Below are 26,167 nucleotides of genomic sequence, written 5' to 3' on the forward strand. Positions count from 1 at the left end.
GCAAAATAGTACCATTCATACACTGGGTAAGGAGCATTCAGGATGAAAGCCTATGACCAAAGGGGAGTAGTGGGCGCGTACCAGCAGCCTAGCCAACCCGTGGCTAGATACTGACTCCATGCACTTACCGTCTGTGACCTACATACGTTATTCCTTCTGTAGTTTGTTTCTGAAAGCTAGAGCGCGAGAGTGCTGTTTGCACAGAGCTTACACTCTTTATGAATTTTTCTGGGGAAGACAAAGCTAAAAAAAACAGTGAAAGACAAATCAAAGACAAATATTCAGCACAACAGTAACTGATTTTTCCATTCCTGTTTAGCAGTAACATAGATTGTAGTGTACCATTTGTAGTTTAGATGTAGGTGAAGTGGTCTCTGTTGCCTGATAAGGCCATTAGTGTCAATGCATCAGAAACTAGGTAGCATTAGAGTAAACCATTAAAGTACAGGGTATTGCTCCTGGTCCCTCCATTTCCCCTTTTAGTGTGGCACTGAACTCCTACCTCTGTGTGACATCTTCCTGTAGCATTCAAAGGCCTCAGCCACGAACACATGGTGCTTTGTGAAATGCTATTCTAGGCTACTAAACTTTGTTGCTACATTTCTATCTGTTACAGGAAGCATGAATGTACGAGGGAGCTTGCTCTGTCTGCTCCTATAATTAATGTCTCTTTGTTGCAGGGAAATCCAGAAAGTCTAATTAAGCGTGCCAATACACATAAGATTGGCCCTTCATTGCACCTGCTCTCCAATTTCTTTATTTCTTCCTTTAGTGTGTTGCTGCATTATGGCTTTATATCATTTCACTCTGTCAGCCTCGGACGTTGCTGCTCATGTTTGCCAGTAGTTCCAATGCCCTGTTAGCTTCGCTGGCATACCCTGTCTGTCCCACTGAAATCCAGAACTCAGCACCAGGCCAGAGTAGCAGTGCTGCATAAGGGGGAGATGCACAGGGGAGGAGTAATCCATTGCTGAAGTAACCTATTCAGGGCACGTATGTGGCTCCCTATACAGAAAGACACTAGGATCTACATAGTGGTGGGCACCATCACCCTGGCCATACCTCACCCCTCTCTTGTGCAGCAGGTTTGCACTGGTTCCAATGCAGAGCCCTCCATAGTCAGAGAGGAGGGAGTGATTGGGCTTGTCCCTATGGGCCCAAGCTGTCATGAAGTCCATGAGTGTTTTGCCATTAACGTCAATGAGATTAGGACCTGACCCTCAATTATCATGAATCCCTCAATTGCAGGTGGAGCAGGTAACACACACAATATTACGACAGGGAAAGAAAAATACTTTTTTATATATCTGAGTATGTGCTATAGCTGCTGCTGTGCCTTGTCTGCTGTGTGTGGCTTTGTTGAACCTTCACATTCAGTTAAATGAATTCCGTGACTTTAAGTGACCTTAGTTGCAGTTTTGTATCATGCTGTGAATGATCTCTGGTCATCAGTTGCATTATGACATAGTGAAATATGTCACCCACATTCATCTGATGGCAAGATATAGCAAAGTATTTTTCTCTTGAAAGAACTAGTTTTGCAGAGCCAACAAGGTTGATATACTGAAGACCAAATATTTTCAGCTCTTTCATTTGAGTGTGAATGTTGTGTTGGCCCAGGAAGATGGTATAGGAGGGTCCAAGCTCACAGATGGGTCTGTGCATGTTGAGTCTTAAACCTGTGATGCATCCCACTGAAATGAATGCAACCCCCTATAGGTGCAAGTGTCTGCCTGCACAAAGTCAGTTGTATAATTGGGACTTAAGTTTATTCAATACCAAGAGGTTTTGAAGCATATCACATTTGAGTCTATGGAACAGAATTTACATTACTCTTTGCTCAGTTTGCTTTATCCCCTAAATCTCTCCCATCTCCATGCTCTGTCTTTCTGTCACTCTCTCCTACTCTTTTCTTTTGGAAGAATAGGCTTGCAAGCCGAACGAACCTTATCAAATGTTCTTGTTGCTGTGCAACTGAGACACCTTAGACAGGTGTCTCTACCCAACTTGATTTGAGATATTATAATTAAAATACTAATCATGGAGCTTTTCATGAACTAAAAGGGCTTTACAACTGTTGACAACTGCCTGGCATTGCTGAAGAATGCATGTTAGTGAACCAAAAGGGCTAACAGAATTCTGTCAATCTGTCAATATATGTGAGAGCTGCTGCCCAGTTGTTACCCAAGAGCAGGATAAGGATGGAGGGAACTGAACTAGAGGAAAGGGAAGAATGACAGACCTAGACTGACATCAGAGATGGAGTTCGTTTAATGTGTTCTGGTTTTGCTTATTTTTATTTAAGTTTGCCCCTTCCCCTGCGTTTTTCTTTCATGTGTGGCCTTGTCTCCCAAATTAATTATAGATGTGGCAAATTCTTTGAACCCATTTTAGTTGTCTTGATTCATCTGTGAAAGGATTACAAATCAATGTTTTCAGTTTCCCTAAAGAAATCCAAATATTTTAAGATTTACTGAAATTAACAATGAAGCAACCCACATTGGTTCCACATTGGAAGAAGCTTTGGAGGAAGGAAGGGAAACTTGTCTAGATTTACGGTGCTCAGAGATACCAAGTGCTGGGAGCTATAATAAGTTGATGGGATAGATAACTAATAGCTAGCTTTAGCAGTGGTGGGAACTACTGAATAATCTATATAGGATAGAATAGATAGCGTCAACCTCTTTAAAATTCAGTGTAGGTCAGAAACCCAACACCTAGTTTCACCTTGTTTTGGATTCTGATGAGAAAGGTTGCATAACTCCAGCACAGATGTGTCAGCTGTCGAATCCTTCTGAATATTATCCCATCTGAAGTAAAATTCAATAAGTATGAAATGAAGATGGCTCATACCGATCTGTGATTGAAAATGTGTCACTCGTCAATGGAAATCAGTCAGGCCCCTTCACTGATAATGTGACCTATGGAAATTTTCTAGTGCATTAGTAGAAGAATGTATTTACAATATAAAAGGCACTTTTTACATATTTCCAAATAAATGTGGCAATCAATATTAACACAGAATGATCGTACTTAAGAAATAAGTGTAGTGTATTTTGTGTAGATGTTGTGGTGTAATGTGTATTATATTTTGTTTGGAACTCTGTCTCAACAAATAGGTACAAATGGAGTATTTATATTAAACATTAATGAAAAATAAATTAACAATAATATGTATTCAATTTAATAATAAAAACAACATGCTGCATTAAATGAAAAAGAAAATCACTGGGTTAAAGATGCATTTTTATTCTTTTTTTCCTTGTTTGACATACCATAGAAATGCTTGTTTTTCAATATTAGCAATCATAGTGCAATCCAAAATGTTGTATTATGAGTAAATGCTTCTACATATTCAGACTTAACTGAAATGATGAAGTACTGGATTGACTTCACATTTTCAACAAAATATTAATTTTCAAGGATATGTCAAGCTGCTAAAGAAACAAATCAAAAGCAAAAGATTAAAACATTTTATAGACTGTTATAATAACATCTTATCAACAGGAGCAGTGGAACAGACAATGGCTCATACATTTTACTGGTTTTGGAAAATTGAACATTGGAAAACTCCACAATTAGAGAATAATTACTCCACGCCAAAATAATGCCCATGTGATGTTAAATCTTAAAGAAAAGCTTTAGATTTAATGGGACACCTTAACATAAAGGACTTTGTGCTGCAGCAGGATCTGTTAAAGTACATTTGGCATTTTTATTTGTGGTATTACACCATCAACCCCTCTTGTTGCTTAATCCTAGCTTCAATATTTTGTTTCCCCATCATGTACACGTAGGTCATTCTTGATCACTCTGAAGCGGTGTACGTTCTGGAAGCAGCATGGATTGTAACTTCTGCCACCGTTTTGGAGGCCACAGGATATGGGTAGCACGAGCATGTAAAAGTCCAAGAGAAACCTGCACCAACAATAGAAACCACAGACATTAATAAAATGTTACAAGATTTTTTTGGGGGGAGGAGAGGATGAGGGAAAATACGTAGTGCATGGTTTTATGAGAGACGTAAGGAAATACAAAGCAAAGAATTTAGAACCTTATTGACTTGTGCTACAAACATAATGGAAGAGAAAAGTAAATGCTATTTGCAAAAGACCTTAAAAGACTTATTTTAAGTTCTAATGATTTTGCAAACCCTGGAACTTCGCAGAGTTCTCCCACATTATGTTTAACAGTTACTCACTCAGTCATTTTATTTTATGTGTGCAAATCAAAAGAGAAGCCATTACTGTTGTTCTATTTAGAAAATACCAAAAATTACAAACAACACTACATCTGGACTCAAAAAATAGGAATTTTGGTTGACTGTATGCTGATTTTGGGGCAAAAATGCAAAATTTGGGCACTTAACCCATGTTTAATAATTGGACACAGTCTTTGTCTGAGTCTTGACAGTTACTCACAGATTTTAGTTCTCTTATAATGCAAAAGCAGTTTTCCCACACAAGGTTTATATTTAATCAGAATGCACTTTGGATACCTCCTAGGCTCTTTACTATTAACCCAATATAACTACAGACACGGATCTTCAATTCTACCTCACTTCTCACCACAAAAAGAATTCTTTGAATAAGAAGGTAATTCTACATTTTAAGCAAATAGAAACCAAACAGACCCCTAGGAATATCTTCAACTAATTTTCCTGATTTAATTTCATAGGATTAATGTATATGCACCAATCTCTCTCTTCTATATAATCAAATCACTGAAGTTTAAGTGGCCTATATCTAATTCCATATTTTGTAGCTTGATTAAGCAGGTGCTGAGTTACTTGAATATAATTTGGTTAGTTAACAATCCACCATATCTAACAGAATTCAAAGCAGATCACCAAAATTACTGTGTGAGATCTTATTTCACTTGATGATTGCCTTGGACCATTGCAGGTTTCCTTTTATGTTAAGGTGGAAGGCAACTAAGTCCAAGCTTCTGAGTGGTCATTGTTGGCAAGCTCCTTTTTGATAGATTTGCTACATTTTTATTTCAGTACTGCTGTTGTTCTGGATAGCTTGTTGAGTATTTTGGGCATGCAAATATTCTCTGTTTTAAGTATCCCACTGACTGAAGTTCTGATGCCATGGCAGCACATCATCATCACAGGGATTTGTAACTCTGCGTAAATCATGTTATATTATTCATATTACAGCATTGGCTGCAAATAATAAAATGGATGCAACCACCACTGCAGCATATAAGAAGCAAGGATGTACTACTGATGTGGAATATTAAGTTCTCTTCTCACATCTTTCTGTGTTCTCTCAGTGCATGGATAACTAGCTGTTGATTTCAATAGGATTTCTGCATATATAGTGAGAACATAATAATGGAGTCAAAATACGTTTGAATCTAACTGTGAATGCTCTGCTTCCGACTGCATGTCCCCTAGTGTTTAGGCAAGGCGCCAAGGGCCAGCCCTGCCTTAGTTTCTCCTCAACCAGGTACAGCCAAGTCCAAACAGACCTTAAGTCTCTAGCTTCTTCTCTCATGATATTCCCACTCCCTTCACCTAGGGAACAGTCTCTCTCTTTGGATCCTTCCCAGTTTCTTCCTTTAAGCTATTCCTGTTGTCTCTGGGGTTGCATTGCCCTTATAAGCCTTTTCTCCTCAGGGCACCTTCCTCCTGAGCACACTCCCTAACTGAGGTCAGGCAGCCTGTTTTCTAGAGTGCAGATGCTCCTCTACAAAATGAACCTTAAAAACTCACCTAGGGCAATCAATTGCTCCCAGATGGTTTTTAGAGGGCTTCCATGGGCAAGCTAGGCCTTGACTCTCCTTAAAGAGCCAATTGCCCCATGACACTGACAAAATGTCATGCCCTGAAAATTACTTCTTCTGACCATCTCCTGACTTGTTTCAAGAAACAAAACCTCTTCCCAATAAAGCTCATTTACAGGAGAATATGACGAGAAGTATCCTCTGTTAAATAGGCATTTCTGAAAAAGGGTTGGATTGGAGGACACTTTATTAAACGGCAAATGAAATTGAAATCGGGACTCCTTTACCCTGGGGTCCAAAGGCTGGCTACAAAGGCACCTTTACTTGTATCTTCAGCAAAGACTCTCAGTTACTTCTGCCTATATATATATATATAGCCTATGAACAACAGAACCTGCAGTCAATATGGCAGATAAAGAAACTGGAGCTGCACAGGGAAATAATTAGATTGTTCTTGGGGAACACGCTTGCCTGCGTTAAGAAGAAGAAAAGCTCCATTAAGGCCACATATGGGCAGAGGGTGAATTGAAAGAATTGGGAGAACAGATTTTTCCTCATTATGATAAAATAATGAGCTTAACACATGGGGAAAAGAGAAATCATTCCCACACTTTTAGGCATTATTCTCTTCTGATTTATGCTGTTGAAAACGAGGAGTGACTCCACTGAAGCCAATGATGCTACTCTGTTGTAAAACTGATTTAAGTAAAAAGAGAGACTTAGGTCCTTATGTTTAGAGTCTTGGAGGAAAATCATTTATAGCTACCAACAAAAGCTGCTGGCAACCTAGATTTCTAAGTGAGCATTTAGACTGTAACATTATGATCGGATTATTATTTTTGTTCTGGAAACAACAACCACCAAAATGAATTGCTGTTGAGGCATTAATTCTCTAATTCTTCTGAATATTTAATTGACCAATTGAGAAATCATTTTTGTTAACATAGCTATTCTATCTGCAAAACACGTTTTGAATGAATAATACTGTTTTGACATTGCTACTTTGCTAAAAGCATATTTCTTGGAAGTCAGTGCCATCGTTAGCACATTAATTGTCTGGAGGGCTGATTGTTTTGGCACTCTACTGGTGATGGAAGTATTTGGGCTCAATACTGCTCTCTGCAGTGATGTTCAAAATGGATTTTCCCAGCTACACAAAATGGATTCTGGATATACATTCTACATACATTTATTCACGTAGATGGGTCTTATATCACTAATTCTTCCTCTTCCTCTTATGCTACCCTCTTACCCTAGATTATGAGGCCCTCTCCCCCCACATATTGCTCTCTCAACTCATTCTCCTATAGCTTTGGGAGGAGATGCTCTAGGTACCATCTCCCAGTCTATGGGAGTCATGTGTCTTCAAACACCACCTGGATTCAAAGGATGCAGCACCAGCCGTGGCCTTGTTGCAGAGCCTGAATAACTCTAGGAGGCTTTAGTGTGTATCAGCAGCCCAGAAGTTCTGGGGGAACCACAGTTCTCAGCCTTAGTTACAAAAATAAGGACAAAGACTGATTTTGTGGCCCAGCCAAGATGCCAGAAGCAGCTCCGTTAAGTGAGATTTTCCCAGTTTTCTGGAAACCCTATCCATTGTCCTAAATGCAACTGCTACTCTCCATTCTGCTGCTTCTGTTTCCACTCCTCACTCTTTATCTCATGCCTCCATTTTACTTGTATTGTTCATGCTCCCCCTTGACTTCCTTCCCCATCTTCTGCTGCTTTACTCCCTCAATCCTTGGACGCTGCCATTGGGTCTTTAACAGCAGAGATTCTGGTTTCTATATCAAAATATGAGGTGAAAAAGAACAGCACCGGGGAACAGAGCTTAACTGAGACACTCCAGTGAGGAAACAAGAGGATGGCCCTCACAGCAGCTTCTTTATAACTAATACATATGGACAGTAGATTTGCTCACATGGAGCAATCTAGAAGTAAAGTGAAATGCACAATCAGAAGAAAGAGCAGAATTGCCCATGTACCTCTACAGCATACCATCGCTTTTTGACCACTGACTACTTATGTCTTAGGGCCCTATTATAATTATACTAAAGATTCCAATAGAATGGAATGGGAATCTTGGATTGTCCACTTTCTATCACAAGGTAGCTAACCACAAGCACAAAATCTAAAGCATAACAAGAATTCCTCAGCATTAATCTTTCACATTGTTCTCTTATTAAACTGTATTTGAAGAAAAAAAGTTTAATGAGAATGTACTTCTTCATGAGAAACACTAATTAAAAACACTAACTGTGACTGATCTTGTTTTATCATTTTTAAGTCTGTAAGAATTTTAGTCTTTTCAATTTGTGTTTTGTCTTTTAGTCTTGTTAATATGTATCCACTCTGTGTGAAGCCTGTAGAATGCCGTTGGCAGAAATGAACTATAAATTCTTTTAAAATAAAACCAGAAAGAAATAATACCAAATTAAAAATGCCACAGGTTATATGGTATGTGAGAAATTCCATCAACACTTAGAAACCAACATGTTAAAAGCATATGCCATCCTCTGACTCTGATGTGTGTCTCTTGTTTTAACCACTCAACTTGAGTTATATTCTACCTGTATGCCACAGGCATTCCAAGTGCTTCAAAACAATGATAAACAAAGCACAAAGAGTAAAATTCACCCAAGCTTGGAACAGATAAAACAATAAGATCAAAGTTGGTGTTTCTAATTAGGGTTTCTTTCCCCTGAAATAGTATATTCTCATTTAACAGTTTGCTGAGCTCCCTCAGCAGGAAGGTCCATAAGAAATTATTCTAGCCATAATTAATTAGTTGTATCCAGTGCTGTTGTAGCTGTGTTGGCACCACTAGAGAGACAAGGTGGGTGGGGTAATATATTTTATTGGACCACAACACACTCAAAATCACCTTCACCAAACAAGGGCACTCCACCAGAGAAGCAGATCACATCATAGAAGCAGACCATCCAAATATCCTGCCTTAGTACAGAAATAAAATCCCCTCTGACCACACATCCATAGTTGTCACCTACCTTCCCACACTGCAACCCATATGGGGTATCATCAAACAACTACCACCCCTATTCAATGGGGATCCCATCCTGAAAGAAATCTTTCCTGAATCCACTCTTCTGGGCTTTAAACAACCCCCCAACCTCTGTAAGCTCATCATCAGAAGCAAGCTTTCCACAGACCAGGACACACCAACTCAAAGCAGCACCAGACCCTGTCAGAATAGGAGATGCAAAACTAGCAGACATATTTCCACTTTACAATGATCAATTTACCCCACAACATACCTTTCAAGATTCATGGGTCCTACATATGCCTATCACAACATGTGGTGTACCTCTTCAAGTGCACTAAATGTCCCAGTAACAATGTTATATTGGTGAAACCAAACAATCACTACACTCTCAAATAAACCCACACAGGATAATGATAAAAGACAAAAACATCATATCAATTATGGGTGAACACTTTTCAAAAAGTGATCAATCTATATCTGACCTATCAGACCTCATCCTCGAAGGAAATCTGCACAACACTTTTAAATGACGAGCCTGGGCGCTTAAATTCATAACTTTGCTAGATATTAAAAATCATGGTCTTAAGTGAGACACTGGATTTATGGCTTCTTACAACAATTTGTAACCCACTAATCCCCTCTTTTTGTCCTATAACTATAGGAGTATTCACCTTAAGTGGTCCCTTAGAATACGTGCTCATCCCTTAAGATAAACTATCTGTTCCACCTTGTATGTAGCTGTGACACACTGAGTACCTCTCCCAGACCTGAAGAAGAGTTCTGTGTAGCTTAAAAACTTGTCTCTCTCACCAATAGAAGTTGGCACAATAAAAGATATTACCTCACTCATCTTGTCTTTATCGTAATTTAGAGCAGACATGTAGCTACTCTAATAATATCCTCAGGATTAGGTGAGGCATCAAGGTAGTTTACAACCACTTTTACCTCCTCTACATTGCTCACCTGAGCATAAACCCTTGGTTACACAAGTCCTAGAAGGCTGTGTATACCACATGAAACTGACATTGGTATGAAAAGGGGAAAAAACACTCTGGAAAAATTTCAGTCCCAAAGGTGAATTCTTCAGAAAGTTATGGAGCAACTGAAAACAGGATCTTAGAATGGAAACACTTAGGCAACCAGCTAGTTTTCCAGGTATAATACTAATCAAAATATATTGTGCAGGATAGCTGTGTATCGAATCAGATTGTTTGTTTTTAAGAAAGGCTATTACACTGGGTTTTGATATTAGATTGTAAGTGTAAAACTGCCTCAGAGTATTTTCTGAGTAAATTAGCCTCTTCAAAAAAATCCATAGTTTAACAGAAAGTAAACTGCTATTACATTTCATTTTCTTTGTATTGCTGAACTTTGAATCAACCTCTCCCAAGTACAGCAGCAGGAGCAAGGCTCAATGAAAATAAAATCCTGTGGATTAAAGTAGTATCCCAGAGAAACCACTTCCTCCAGTTGAAGTATCTGTGATAATGAATAAGAGCAGAAGCAAATGTTGATCTTCTTTCATGCATGTAAGAAACAAACCAAGGTGAAAACGACGGAATTATTTTATTTAAAAAGCACACTGCACCTCAGATTATTCATTTTAAATGAGCCTGCTGGCTGTTATTGCTGCAATATGCTATTTTGTTTATCAAAATAAAAATGCAGTAAACTTGGTTCAACTATAAGAAGAAAGGCAACGTACTGACAATTTCACTCATTCTCCCCATGCTTACCCTGCTCCTACAAGTCAAACCTAATGGAGCCATCAACTCACGAATAAAAGCATGTAGCCCATTAATTTTTTTACTACATGATTTGTTAGTATTATAGATGGAGCATGAGCTCCAAGTGCAGATAAAGTATAACATAAGCGTTTCCATCCAAAGATCCTACGGTAGATTCAAACAAGGATTCAGCTGGAGTTCCCAATATTCCATCGTGATCATTTTAATTTAAAAAATACAAACAAAACACGTACACAGAGGAATGGTATAGTCATAATAATTATTATATGCATTTCAGACTGGTATTCTGCAACACAATATAAAGAGTATTTATTCTGAGAACCAGTTTTAACACATACAGATGGATAAATACACACTCAAAATGCTGCATATATATTGTATGACGGTGTGTATGTGCATGCAATTATATCCATATATATATGAGAGCTCAAAATCTATTCAAAATGCTAAGACCAATTCTCAGAAAGAATAAAATTCATAGCGTAGCATAGAATAGCTATTTGAAATTTGTAGAACAATTGTACCGACACCATTCCAATGTGGCTTTGCAAATTAAGATGTTCATAGCAGAATAGGTGGGCACTCACTGAATTCTTAATAAGGTTCATATTCTTGACTGAATCCATAAAAAGTAGTAAATTTAGTACCAAAAGAAATGAGCTGTGTTCTCTTCTTAGTTTTACTCAGAGCTGTGTGGCTAGATTAGGCCTGAGTAATAAAAGGGGTAAAATGAGGATTTTTTTATTTATTAAATTATTATAAATTTCACACGTAGATGAACATATTACAGAGGAGAGAGAGAGAGCGAGAGCTTGGTTAACTTTCTATCATCACTTATATTCCTAACAGTATCAAAGTACTGTAGATTTAAGGAAATTAAGCAGTATACAGGATCTTTTTTTCCAGTTTCATAAAGAAAGCAGCTATGAATGCCAATGACTGAATTAGATACACTAATGAAAAGGCCTAGTACATACATGTCTCTGAGTTGACCTCTGACTGAAGGCACTGAATTCTTGGAATTGTCAAGGATATGTTATTGAGAGGAGAGCAATAGCTAGTAATGGTCTTTTTCCATTTCTTCCTCTGTCTTTTCAAAAGTCTTTTTTTTAAACCGAGGTTAATTTACAGCATTTTACTGCTAGTCTTTTATCTTCAATAAGTGCAACTTTCTTAGAAATTATTTGTAAGATTCTTCCTCGCTTATGATTAACAAAACCATTATGCTAAATAGGCCTACTGAAAGATTTATAAACCATTATACTATTTATTTTTAAAAAATTTAGCCCAAAGAGTTGCAAAAAATAAGACAGAATTTGTTTCAATGCACTGCCTGATATGCTTGCTTGCTGCATATACCAAAAAGTTGGTCATTTACTAGTTTAGAGCTGCTTAATATTTCACTGACTAATGCCTAAAGAGGGGTGTCACTATGTCATGTTATTCAACAGAAGAGCTGAATTTATTAATAGTCTTCATGAAGCAGTCCCAGATTAAAAGCACTAGTATTTCTGCATTTCAATAATGTAAAGAATTGGTAATGTAAATGGAGGAAATTGTCATTACAACACATTTGTTATCTTCAAATAGAATGTAGCAGATACATCCAAAGTCTGTATATATTAATTATTCAGAAATGCATGGAAATTTTGAAACTTCTGTGGGAATTCCAGTCGAGCATACTTTTGCAGCAGTATATTCTGAGAGTGTCAGTTTTAATGATATTTTTCACAGGATTTATACTGCCATTGATTGTATAACATTGTCTTCCTTGATTGAACACCCACTTAAAAATGCTGTACATTACACATGAAGTTGACTAATATATTTAGTCTGCTGCATGTCAGTATTTTAGGGCTTAATTATGCCATTTAGGCATGACAAAGTAAGGACCAGTGTGGCATACTGCTGTCCCTCAGGGAGCACAGGAAAAATAGCTTTTGGAGCCCTTGGGCACACAAAAGCCGTGCATGCACCCATTGCATCATTCCTTTACAGGAAGGGCTTATTCCTCCTGCTGGCTGGTGGTTGGGACACGAGGCAGGTAGGCTATAGGCCTGTGGTTTCACCTCCCTTTGTGACGTGGCGTGCATCCAAGGGACTAGAAACAGAGCTGTTACCTTACTCTTTAGAGTCCAGAGACTGTCATTCTGTCTGGCCTATATGCAGATTGTACAAGGTGGAAGAGGCTCCTTACATCCTTTGCTTCCAGGGCCCAAGCATAATTTTTTCAGGTCCAGTACAAACTTGTAACATGGGTCCTGTCCCAAACACATAACACAATCCCTCATCCCATACATACAATCTCATTAGCCATGAAAAAACTTTGAATTTCGAAATTACTGTTACATATTCTACATTTCTGAAAAATGCCCCCTCCCTTTGCTATTTTTGTTTAACATAACACCCAGCCTAAGAGTCCTACAAGTATGCTGACTATTTTGTAGCTTTTTGGTCATTATAAAGGTATTATATCCTGTCAATGTCTTGATTTTTTTATTCTAAGGACCAATGTGACTGCAAACATTTTATAATTAGGCCAATTAACTGTAAAGCTTTATTTTTCTGGCCTTTTTCATTGCAAAATCATGAATTAGCCCCCCCAAAGTCAATTTATCTTGCAAGTTCACACTCAATAGACAAGATAGCTAAGTGGCTTAACCATTTTTGCCCCATTGTAGAACACCTGCAGTTTTTGATGAGTGCTAACTTGCTGAAACTTCTTTTAGCTTCTGCCACAGTCACTGACAGTGTGCAAAAAATCAGTAGGGCTATACACATTTCACTGAAAATTAGTTGCAATTGTTTTTTGTAAATCTTATTTAATAAGATAAGTGGGGGTAGTTCATATTCTTTTCCAAAAGTAGACTTGAAGGTATTTTTCAGGTGCAACATTTCACAAGGAAAATTCTCAGAAAGATCTGTAGCATATTTGTGAAGTAGACTTTTAGAAGCTTCTTCCAGTTTCCCAGGCTCTAGTGTCACATATTTTAGGACTGAACGGAATGCCAAATAAATGTTATTGGCTGCTTTGAATCTGTGCTCTAAGATCTGGACAATAGATACATAGATACAGGGAAATAAGTTTCTATAAATATACTCAGGCATGATCTATAATTTAGACTCAATTTTTTTCCCCATGGAATGGGGGTTGAAGCCTGGGCCGGAGCTTCCAGGGCCTTCGGGCCCCGGTAAAGTGCACTCTTGCCCCCCATCCCCTACCTCCCCATGTGTGGGCCCTGTCTGCTTCCACTATGTGTCACACATAGTCAGGCAGAGTTTGGCTCTTTGAAAACCAGTCTTTAGTGTGAATATTCCAGAGCTGAGTAAATTGGTCAAATACAAATCAGGTTTTCATTAAGTTTTTAAAAAGTAGAGGGGGGAGTTATATTTCAGGGTTAATTTTCACTATTGAGAAAAGAGTACTTTTTTTGTCCATGAACCCACCAAAAAAATCTGAGATCTGGATCTTATTGACCCAGGCTCAGACCTTATGTCCCAATGACAATATTCTGCCTGCCTGCCCGCCAGCCCGCACCTCCCAATTCACACACACACACTGTTCTACATTAGTTAGTAAGCATATTTTCCAGTTCCTGAGGGGCTAGCAGGAGACGTCCTGCAGCACCAATCCAGGAAGATATGTTTTAATATTGATACATTTATTCTTTTTTATTTAAATGCAGAAGACAAAAAAAGATTAAAATTTCTGCTGCCAGTCTCTAGGTAATCTTGACAATATTTAAACACACTAGTCTTATGGTTTACAAGCCCTCTGTTTTGCCTATCCTTTCACCCTCACCCAGCAATGAGCAGGCAAAACAAACAATCTATCCCACCACTCAGCACACTCAGAACTCCCTAACCAGCTCAAAAGCTGAGAAGAATAAATGGGCTGTGCTACACGTCCCAATGATCAAGAGATACTGGCTTTTTCATACCAAAGTGGGGAAGCGCCAAGGACAAGAGATGCGCACAGAGAATGTCCCTCTCTTTTTAAAAGAGGGGGAATATTGCTCAAGTGCCTCTTTTGATCAACATCCCTAACACAGGAAGACAGACAGTCTTTTAGTTAGGCTGGTCTCAGGCCATTTATGACTTTACTGAGCAAAATTAACACCTTAACTCCATCCAGAACCAACAGGCAGACAGTGTAGATCATAGAAGCACCCATTTTAAAACGCTTCCACCAAGATACAAGGTGTAGAACTGCACACCAGCATGGCTTGCTGGATGAATTTAAAATCTAGCCCCAACGCAGAGTGCTCTTATTTATTCTTATTTTTAAAACAAGCCAGGACTTATCCAAAGCAGCATTTAAATTGATCCATGTAAAATCACGTACAAAATTAAACAGTACAATAAAGCATCCCAGTAAGCATCATCCCTTAATCTTCACCCATAATTAAACAAACAAATCAGCAGCCCATTCCCTCTGTTCTAACAATCTTCCCAAAAGCCCAGGAAAATATATAGGCCTTAAAACTCACCCTGAATGGCAACAAATTATGACTATTTAGGACCAAGGAGAGGAGTGAATTTCAATATTAAGGGACCTTTGATGGACAACATCCTGCGTGTTGCTTCCTCTGTTTTATACTTAAGTGTTCCAACTTGAATGCTTCCACTGATGATAACTGTATATGGCACGGGAGAGAGAAAGTCTCCCAAGTAGATAGGTCCCAAGCCATTTAGCTTGTTTCACTACCTTACATTCTACCTGGAAGTTAACTGATAATCATTGTAAATCATACCGTTCTGCAATCTAACCCTCAGGTGACAAAGACATAGATGATGTTAGCTAGGTTCACATCCAAAGAAACTTACAACCTCCTAAATATATATAAATGGAAAAATCTGTTCTGAGGATTACTATTCCCTGAACAGGGCCTCTGATCCTGACTGGGATTTCTAGGCACTAGTGCAATATAATAGCAGTAACAACTTTACATATCAAATCATGACCAATGACACCATAATTTATTTCCTTTGATATGACAGTACTAAGCAGTAGCTAGTTCAAGAAGCTAGTTCATTAGCTAGTGCTAATAAAAAAATGTCTGTGATAAAAGAGATTTTATGCTTATTAGTTAAAACAAATTGGAAAAGCATGTTTATGATAGTACAGCTTTTCCCTGGTAAGAAAGGAGCTTTTTAAAAGGTAGATGAATTGTTTTAAAATTTTCAAAAGAAAGCATTTACAGGTTGCAGCAAACATATCTGTAATCATACTCATAGTTTTCCCAGTTCTTTTGTATCATGCAAGTTCATGTTTTTTAGACTGACATGAATCATGTTCTCTGGATATTGTTATCAGAATCAATTTGATTTTCTCTCACTTGACAGAAAAAAGCCCCTACTCAGTAGACCATTCCACTTAGTTAAATCTTTCGAAAAGCCCTACTATGCAGCTTGTTTATATTTCTTCATATAATGACATATAAAAGCAGTGTGGCTTACAGAAAACATGCTGTTGAAAAGCAATAGGGAAGCAGATATTCGATGGATAGCTAGGATATCAAAGTGTTATTAGATAGCCACATGGTATGTTATTAAAATTGTAAAAGACTTTCTGATATAGGTCTCTGTGTGAAGATGCCCACAGCTCATGTAAAATGGTAAATTCTATCAAAACCATTTGCAGCATATATCCACTCTCACTGAGCTGAAAGATCTACAGAGAGAAACATATAAATATGCTTAATAGATATTTGATTTTTCTTCCTCATAGCTAAAATAGTCAGCTCAAAAGAGTGTTTAAATACCTTGAAAGATGATTAGATGCAGGGAAGGGTAAAGAAGAAATTAACCTTCTTACATCCTCTCCAACTATCATTGAGCAAGAAAGACCCTTCTCCCATACAGGGATCCAGTGGAAGGTAGCAAAGGGACCGGTGAAGATGAAATCTCCTCTCTCACTGTATGAGTGTAGAGCCCAGCCAGATTGAGATGCACCATGCTAAGGCACCTTTCTATGCTTGTTGAGCAGGGGAGTCACATTTGGCATAATAACAGTTCTAGTGTATGTCCTTGACTAGAAATACAGGGGGCAAATACATCCCTTGCTCAACTCCAGATAGAGCCAATGTTCAGATACTACATTATCTAGCAAACTAGATTGCCTCATGGTACCTAACTTTTACATACCCACATATTCTATCAGTGAAGGCTGAGAAGGAAGGATATTGCATTCCCTTGATATTTTACTTAGTAGTGTTTAAGGGCAGAGATTATCATTATTTATTCATTTCATTTCCATATAAGAAGTTAAACTTTACGTAATGATCCTTTCTATTTCATGAGTCATGGCAGAGAATATTTCCTATTATAAATGAGAAATACATGTATAGTGTCAGGGTTACACAGGGCAAGTTTTAGACACCTTTGTAGATCCTCTCAAGTGCACCCCTCAATTGACATGCTCAGCTTCCTTCTCCTCTCACAAATGGTACACCATGATCCAGCCACTCTTGGACTGGATCGCTTGGTTACAGACCCCTGTTTCCAAACCATGTAAACATGACAGGTCCAACTGTATTTGGCACCTGTAAGGAAATTTCTCTCCAGGAGCCTGTGGCCATTGGCTGATTAAAATGACTCAAAACACTTTTATCAAAACAAACATCTTTTTTATTCACCCAAAGGTAAATAACAGACAGTGAAGAGGGATAAAACAACAAAGGCTCATATGCCTGGGTCTTAGCTAAACCTTACCCTTTTCTTTAAATTTTTGGTATATCCCAATGAGCCCAGACACCTTGCTTTTGGGCTGAAAAAAAAACCCCTGCGCTGCCACATTCTGGCAGTGTGTCTTTGTCGTTCTCACCTCCAGCAGCTGCTGCCCACTCCCCATCTTCTGAACTAGGCAGTAGAGTTTAATAGTTTAGTGTCCCTTTGAACCTAGGGACATTAGGGTCTGACCTTGGGAAAATAAATGTGTTAACCTGGCTGGAGCCAGGTAGGCATGCATTTCCTGATTAACAGCCCCCACTGTTCACTAAAGACCCTTGGTACTCATTCTGGAGGTATCTTATCTCAATTGTTGTTTCATTTCTTGTTTGTTCTCCCTAACTACATTCTTTGCTTAACATTGTGGAATTAAATGGAGTAGCATCATGCAGGTAAACTGAGAAACTTACTCTACACAAAAAATAATATGGATATCTCCCTCCTTATCCGTACATTGTAATTGTATTTAATCTACCACCTTGTCCTAAAAAGCTATGTTTATCTCACGGAGATATTAGGTGCTGCTCTTGATCTACTCAGGGAGAGCTGTACACCTTTCCAATCGAAGACTAATGAATTCAGTTATTTATATAGTTAATAAATACTCTATTGTAATCACACTTGTGCAAGTTAGCCCCAGTTCAGCAAAGTACTTAATCATGTGCTTAACTTGAAACACAAGAGTAATCTCATCCTTATTCTGCAAAGCACTTAACATATTCTTACAGCTAAGCAAGATAAAATAAATCAATTTTACATTCTGGTTCTGAGCTAACTGGATCTTAATTTGTTAACCTCTTAAATAACTAAATTTCTCAGTATTTACATATATTTGAAGAAATTGTGCTCTTGAGTTATTTATATGGGGAAAGGATTAGCACATTTATAAGTTGAAAGACCCACATATCAGTACTTCCTGATGCAGTTATGCTGTAAATCATCACAACTTCTTGTGAAAGTATCAAGTAAATCAAAATGAATTTTAAATATTTGACTTACTAACTAACACAAACCTATGCAATATGCACTTGCCTCTGGCAGCTATAAAACTCAGGAGCTATTTTGTATCTTAATATTTTGAGACTTGAAATCACATTTTAGATCAACAACAGACTGCATATCCATTACTATTTCTGCAATGTCTGGAGACCTAATAGCCTCTGAGAAAATAGCTGAGGAGACAGCAGCAATGAGATGCATAGACCACATGATCAGATACATTTTCATTGTTCTGCTGTAGAAAAAAAATCCAGGGCTCCTATACATTCACTGTACTGTTTTATAGTGCTTCAGGGAACTTGAAAGACTTACAAATAAAGTAGATCACAAAATGATCCACATATTAAAATTAAGAAGATTTTGAGACCACCTTGCATAGTACACAGATCTCCCAATTGAAAGTCCAAGAATCATGACAGCTGTACTTAAAGTATGGGAGGGAAGACTATAGCTGAAACTGCTACTCTCCTAATGGAGGTGTGCAGACCTATTTGTAGGGGGACTCCTGTTCTTCAGCTACTAGACATCTTTGCTTTGGATATTTGGTCCTTGGTAAAGACTATACTGTCTTTTCACAGTGATGTTTTTGTGATTTTTCTGTTTCTGTTGGGTTATTGTAGGACAATCCCTGAAAAGGCAAACTAGCCACCAAAGCTTCTGTATAATAAATAGCAGTAAGTGCTCTGTGCTTTAGTGTAACAGCATTCTCTTGCTGTATTTTTAGTCTCCAGTATGTAAGGAGTCACAGTCAGCCAGAGGTGAAAGAGAAGTAGCCTTCTCTTCAGAAGTCTCACCAGATGATGTTATACACCATGAATTCACTTGAAGAAAGAAGAATTGGAAGTATACGCACCCTGTGTTTCCAGACTTGAGGATATAGTTTTAACCTTTGAGAAGGAACTACATACTGTGAGTCAAAATCTTGCCACTTTAAATAAAGAAGATGAAAAGGGTAAGCATGTATCTTTTGATAGAAAAAATGTGTTCCTTACAAGAAATGAAGGAAAACCAGGCCAAGGGCAAGAATCTGAGGGGAGCTGGAATTAAGTAAGATGTAGATAGAATCAAAACTTTGGATGGGATTTCAGAGTTGCTTGATCTTTTATTAAATGTTTACTTTGATCACTTTCTGAAGATAGAGAAAATCTACTGTCCCTGTTGCAGGATTTGAAATAGGGGAACCCAAGCTCTGAAGAAGACAACACCGCACAAGGGGAACAAACTTAGCAATAACAGCCCCTAAATTCTGCAATAACCATCCCTAAAAGTCCACTGTGAGAACTGCCAAATTCTGTATCAATATTAATTTATTCCACCACTATCAAGCAGGTTCATTCTCATCCCTCCCCGTCCCCACACAACTACTTCTCACTGACATTTAGTTTGTCAGGGATTTTTTTTGACATTGATTATTTCTGAGTATGGTTATGTGACATGCTGTACCCCATGTACACCCTGAGGGTGTGATTTATACATCATTCATGGCTTGAATAGATCTGGGCCAACACAAAGCAAAGTGAGAGTTCATATAGGAACAATAGACTGGCCTGAGCACCTGATAAGGTGACACTCATTTGACTCATTGCCGGACATGGCTGATCACCTGACCCCAGGAGGTGATAAGGAAACATGTTAAAGGCAGAGGCGTTTTTGTCTCTGGAGCATTCCCTTGGAAACCATCTACAAAGCAACATCAAGCAACTGACAGACTGCCCACAAAGGGTGAGGGGTACCTATACTGGCTGAAGGAGTCAGCTCAGCCAACCTGTGTGGTAAGATAACATCAAAGACTGAAAAGTTACTGAAGTGATAAGTTTAGTTTAGAATGCGATTTCTTTTATTTCTTCCTGATCAATCTGACTCATATTATTCTGTTTTATAATCACTTAAAATCTTCCTGTACTTAATAAATGTATTGTTTCTTTTATCTAAAGCAGTGCATGTAGTTTGAATGTGTACAGAGACTTCATTTAGAGTGACAGAGCAGATGCATATTCATTTCTTTGATAAATTGGCTAACCTACGAGCTTGCAGAGTTCAATAGGAAGCATTGAACTCTGTAAGGCGACAGTTCCTAGTGTTGCATCTGGGACTGGCGATTTCCACTGAGGGTCATTCTACTGCATAATCCTATGAGTGGCTGGCCAAAAGCACTCCAGTCACCATGGCTCCATTCCCTGAGCCACTGATCCTGTGATGTTATCCTAGAATCCCAGCTAAGAAACTCCTTCCCACAGGTGTGCCAGAATAGAAGGCAACATGTAGTTGTTGACCAGGACAAGCAGGCAAATTAATGACAGACACCTAGGATTGGTTTAAATGGCATCCTACAACTTCATTACTTATACCTTAGGGAAGGGCACTACACTGCCCACAGCCTGCTCTCATGCACCAGGTTTTTAATTTGTTCCAATGTGAGTTATAGGGCTTTAATAACTCACAAATAACTCACTTTAATAACTAAACACATAACTCAGGATAGAACCTCCTTGGGTCTATCATGCAGGCTCAGCTCTATTGTGTAAATGTTTCCCCTTCTGCCCCTCAAATAAAGGGGGAAGTGATAGAAGAACCTCAGTTTGAAAGACTTCAGGCTACTCTTCTGTGAGCGCAAGGTCCCATTGTACTATCCCAATGCTCAATTACCCCCGGGAGCTGGCCCTTTTAGCCTTTGCTTACACTTCAAATGGACCCCACATTGCAACAAGTCAGTAATTTTAACAGCATTATATGAACTTTGAATCTTATCATTTCTACCCAACTGTGCCTCCAAGAGGCTGTGAGGAAGGTAAAAAACCCACCGACCACATGCCAATTTGGCTCCAGGTGAAAAATTCCTTCCTTTTCCCTAACAACAGCCAATTGTTCAGAACTGTGGCATCATAAACAGTACAGCTCCTAATCCTAATCTTCGAAGGAGAGGGAGGGTAGGCAGCTAACCCGAAAGAAAAGAGGCTTTTTGAAAAACCTGGGCTAGCTTAAATAGGCCAGCGGGCACCCTGCAGGCAATCAGCTGGCTCTACTCCCTCTTTACCCAGCCAATTGCTAAGCGGAGAACCAAAGGAAGGAGGGAATGGGGATGGACAGTCCCTTCCCACTTTCCTGCTACACATGCATTCTGGACTTTTCTCATTCCCTGATGTTCAGTCAAAGGTCCCCCTCCGCTAAAGGCAGTGAGAGAGTAGCCTCAGTGGCTCATCTTCCAGGCTTTCTGGATCTTGGCTGCTACATTGTTCCCTGAGCAGCACAGCTCACCAGCCTACACATCTAGCTTTCCCCACTCCCTAGCAGAGCTGGAGTCCAGCTCTAGCTCCCTGATCCTTGGCTGGCTGGCTGGCTCCACGGTGCAGTGCAGAGAACATCCACTGTAAACCAATTAGCTCCCCTTTGTGGGGAAAGTTGCAGAACAGATGCCACTGCAGGCAGGTCCAGCTGGGCAGTGAGCTGGAAAACAAAATATCAGTATCTGGCAGCAGCCAAATGGTGATTCTGTAGCATCCTGGAAAAATACTAAATTCTATGACCACAGAATTACATAATATACAGGGCCTTGACTGATATGAATGGGGCAGGGCACACCTTCAAAGCTACTGTTTCAAACTCTCTGCAGACTCAGGCAGGTACCTGACCCCCTGTTTTTCCTCAGATCGCATTTTCAAGGTTGCCATCTCAGCCATAAAGGTTTTTTTTTTTTTAAGCTGAGGTTCAGCAGCACAAGCCTGTGGCAAGGAATGAATTCTGCAGCCATTGAATCAGGGAATACTAGGGCCTTTGTTATTACAAGTATCCAGAGCAGAAATGTACACATTTTAGGCACAAGGAATATAGTTGATCATTCTCAGAAAAAAAAAAAACTGTAACTCATTTTTTAAAAAGCTGACATTATAAAATTACTCATTTTATGTTAAACAAATCAATTTATCCTAGCTATCGCTTTATGATAAAGTACATATAAGTGTGACGTGCCAAGGAGCCTAAACTAGAGAGTTGCAACCAACACCGCCATCATCAGAAGCTACTTATTAATGAAAAGCCTAAAGTAACTTGTTGAAACACATGAACCTACTTGACATAAGCAGACCCCTTCTCTGAAAAAGTCAAGGTTTTCCTCAAAACTATCATAAAGATTTTTTAAAAAACCAAATAAAATAAAAATAATTACAGGTCTTGTCTCCAGTACTTTGTATCTCATGCAGTCATTTACATTAGTGCAAGGTGTGTGTAAAATGTTACCACTCTGATTTGATGTAGGGATCCGTACAAGGTACAGAGCAACAGACAATCAGACCCTATATGTGAAATCTCCAGCATATCAAGCCTTGCCTTAAGCTGTTCTATTGAATTTATGGCTGCTACACAATAAAAGTTCATTCATTCTCATGAATATCATTTGAGATTTGTTACTTGGAACCCAGGCAAAAATAACACCCATATTTAGCAGCAGCTCTTCAGGAGGTTTAAAAATATCAAAACAGGAAGATGCGCTCATTAGAACTTTTTGTAAATAATTTAAAATGATATCTTATAAATAATTCATGATTGGATCCTATAGCCATGTCAGAAATAGTCTTCAGACAACAACATGTCATATTATTTTATGCTTGATATTTTGCCCCAGTTAATAACCAAAAAGTGACTTATGTTATTTATTCACTTACAAAAAATATTTTGTTAAGACGGAGTTAAGATTGCTGCCATCACAAATGCCTTTTGCCCCCTTTAGCCTCCCAGAATATGAGACATTGACACCATAAACTCAAATGTTGTTCAACCAGGAAATGATTATTTCAGGTCCTATAGCATATCCCTTGCTGGGTGTTAAAATATAAGAAAACCAGGAAGTGCATAGTTAAGGTAGCACTTGCCACAAAATACATTTATACACCCTTAATTCTGCCCTCATTAGGATGCCAGAATCTGGAGACACAGTGTAATGATACTGGGCAAATTAGATATCACACTGCACCAATCAGGACTTTACAAGTTTCTCATGACAGTGGGCCATTAGAGGATGTTGAGAGTTTGGATTCTGAAAACCCGCTCAGCCTTAAAATTTTGGGGAAATTTTGATTAATTTCATCTCTAGAATATTTTCATTCAGAAATATAATGCACTTTATTCTTCATAACCAAGTTGCTTAGAATGAGAAAACTATCAAATATATATGCAGATAATAAATATCTGTAATAATTGATTTAAATATTTGTCTCGTTTACAGAAAAGTTACTTCATAATTGTTAATGGTGTATGAATATATTGAAATAAGAACAAATAAATCAAATATTAAAATATAAACAATGTTCTAATTGTTTAACTAAGCATACTAGCAGTAAAGAAAGTAAAAGTTAAAAATGGCATCAAACATACACATAAATGTGTAGGGCTTTTCTTCTTTTGTTGATTGTGATTATAATCCATAATGCAGACTGTCATCTGCAGTTTTAAAAAATTGCAATTCCAAAGAATAACTCCTGTGGCTGCTGGTCTAAACTCTAACCCTATCATGATGAAAAAAACTACTTAAAGCCAAAAATATATTCCTGTGTACTCTTAGAACAGTGGTGTAACTTTACAGATGAAATGTCACCTCGAACTGTGAATTTCCTAATCTCTTCGTTTAGAAGACAATTTTAACAGTAAGGGCCAGAGTCCACCAATCTCACACTTAGTTGGCAAACAATCCCATTGAACTCATAGAATTAAGGTGCTATTCATCATGTGTAAGGACATCAAAATCTGGCCCCAAATATATAATTTTTTGGATTTAATAGTCTTTAAAGAAAGAAAGGTTTCTGGAAGATTATAAAACATGCATCTGTCCAACCCCACCTGACAAATCCTACAAGTTTCAACAGTTAATACATGGTAAGACTTAACAGTACCATTACCTCCAAGATATGTGGATAACAGTACAGGATTGCGCTGCATTTTGCTTTTGACCAAGGCTATTATTTCCAGTGGGTATAATACCTAACAATACCACACCATGTCATGACATCTCTGGGAAACATGACATTTTTCAGAAAGAGATTTATGGAAGTTACTAGTATATAGTGACTTTTAAAAATGATCCTTACTGAAGTTTTGTGAACGTAGCTTTAGAAATAAACATGAGAGAAGGACAATCCTCACTGGAATGCTAGGTTTTGCCAGTTTCATCAACATTTTTTCCAAAACATTTTAGGGTTCACAGTAAAACTTTGAATGCCATGAAATCTTTTTATCAGCATGCTAAATCCATATTTCTGATCATACAGAATATAAAAAAAACATGCTTTTCTACCATAAAAAAACCTTTGTTATTCAAACAAAGGGAAGAAGAAAAAGACATGGAAGACATCAGTGTGCCCAGTCCAGTAATATACGACCTAAATGGTGGCTAGTTCCTCAGAGACATTTGACTGAGGCAGCTACTGGAGTGTAATGCAGATTACTGTGACACTTACAGATTGCACTAAAAAATGCACCATAAGCCTGATTTAGTGACCACTAGATTCAATGGGAATCTTTTCATTTACTTCAATGGGCATTGAAACCCTAGTCTGATAAAGCAAAAGGAAAGACTCTCACCAACATTAATGGGAGCTGGCTCAGGCCCTTATATTAAGTATTCAGGGTTACACATCCATAGGGGCAGGAGGATGTTAGGCAAAATGACTATTTATGATTGCCACCCGGGTTTCATGCATTATTTTGCCATTTTTTCTTATTCAGTTCTATGTGGTTCAAATTTGACTGAACTTAGGGTGTGTAGTGTTAATATGACTTCTTTAGAAAAGCTGACTAAATCAACTGGTTACATCCATGAATTACCCTATCTCACCCAAAAATCAGAGGGTTACTGACCTTTTGGAAGGCTAATAAATTATATACAGTAAGATTCCTGATTTCCAAAGGTAATATAATTCCAGCCATCAAGGGTGGTGGGGAAAAAAGCAGATCCACTGTGTGGAAAAGTGAAAACTTTGGTCTGGAATTTAAATACTCTTTGCTGAACTGTTCTGTTCCCTAATATATAAACTTGGAAATGCAGTGATCATTGGATAAAGGCATTATGATCATTTAGTGAAAGCCAGAATGCTTGGATCTGGATTAGGTTTAGGCGAGAGCTCAGGCTTCAGATTTGAGGCCAAATGAAGGCTCGTATTTGAGTTCTGATGTTAGGACCATTCCTGAGTGATGGAAATCCTGTGAGTTCTGTTCTTCTAACGAGATTCTACCAAGTTGGGAACTTAATCCTAGGTTGACAGAAATGTTAATTTTCCCATAACAAAAGATATCTGGTTAGAAGATGTGAAATAGAGAAAAGACATCAGGTGGCATAAAAAAATGGACAAGTTAGCTTCACTTGCCAAAAGACTTGATCTCAAACCTACTGAAGTCAATGGCAAAGCTCCTGTGGATTTCATTGGTGCAGGATCGGTGCACAGTCTCTATGCACTATGTCTACACTGCAAAGAAAAACCTATGGCACTGAGGCTCAGAGCCTAGGTCAATTGACTTGGGTTGCAGGGCTAAAAAATAGCAGTGTAGCTGTTCCCACTTGGGCTGGAGCCCAGGCTCTGAAACCTGATGGGGGTATGTCTGTCTGTCTCTCAGAGCCCAGGCTCCAGCCTGAGTGGGAACAGCTTCACTGCTATTTTTAGCTCTGCAGCCTGAGCCCCATAAGCCTGAGCCAATTGATTCGGGTTCTGAAGCTCAGTGCTGTGGGTTTTTCTTTGCAGTATAGACATATGCTAATATTACATTTCTCAGCCTCATTAATAATTTGTTTTTCCTCAGAAAAAATATAACAAAAGTCCTCCTTTTTATAGTTCAAAGTTAGAAAAGAATAACACCACCTGCAGATGGATCATCAAGGCTAGGCTGGGGTTTTTTTAAATCTGAGTGCCTTCGACTAGAGAAAAAAGGTTTCCAAATACAATTCATTAAATGCCATTATATCAGATGACGG

The 26,167-nt window shown here is 38.4% G+C and overlaps 1 protein-coding gene across 2 annotated transcripts in view; it reads right to left on the minus strand.

The window, feature by feature from the left end:
- Positions 1–3,246: 3,246 nt before the first annotated feature.
- IMMP2L (inner mitochondrial membrane peptidase subunit 2) overlaps positions 3,247–26,167 on the minus strand; it is a 781,125-nt gene continuing 758,204 nt past the window's right edge. For both annotated transcript variants that reach the window (XM_067564213.1, XM_067564212.1), the window contains one exon: positions 3,247–3,918. In XM_067564213.1, coding sequence (XP_067420314.1) covers positions 3,765–3,918 — 154 coding nt within the window. In that variant the 3' untranslated portion in view covers positions 3,247–3,764. The remainder of the gene's footprint in view (positions 3,919–26,167) is intronic.

This window comes from Emydura macquarii, unplaced genomic scaffold (assembly GCF_026122565.2).
Source record: "Emydura macquarii macquarii isolate MOO-44397 ecotype Brisbane River unplaced genomic scaffold, CSIRO-AGI_Emac_v2 contig_2636, whole genome shotgun sequence".
In the NCBI taxonomy this organism is placed as follows: domain Eukaryota; kingdom Metazoa; phylum Chordata; order Testudines; family Chelidae; genus Emydura; species Emydura macquarii.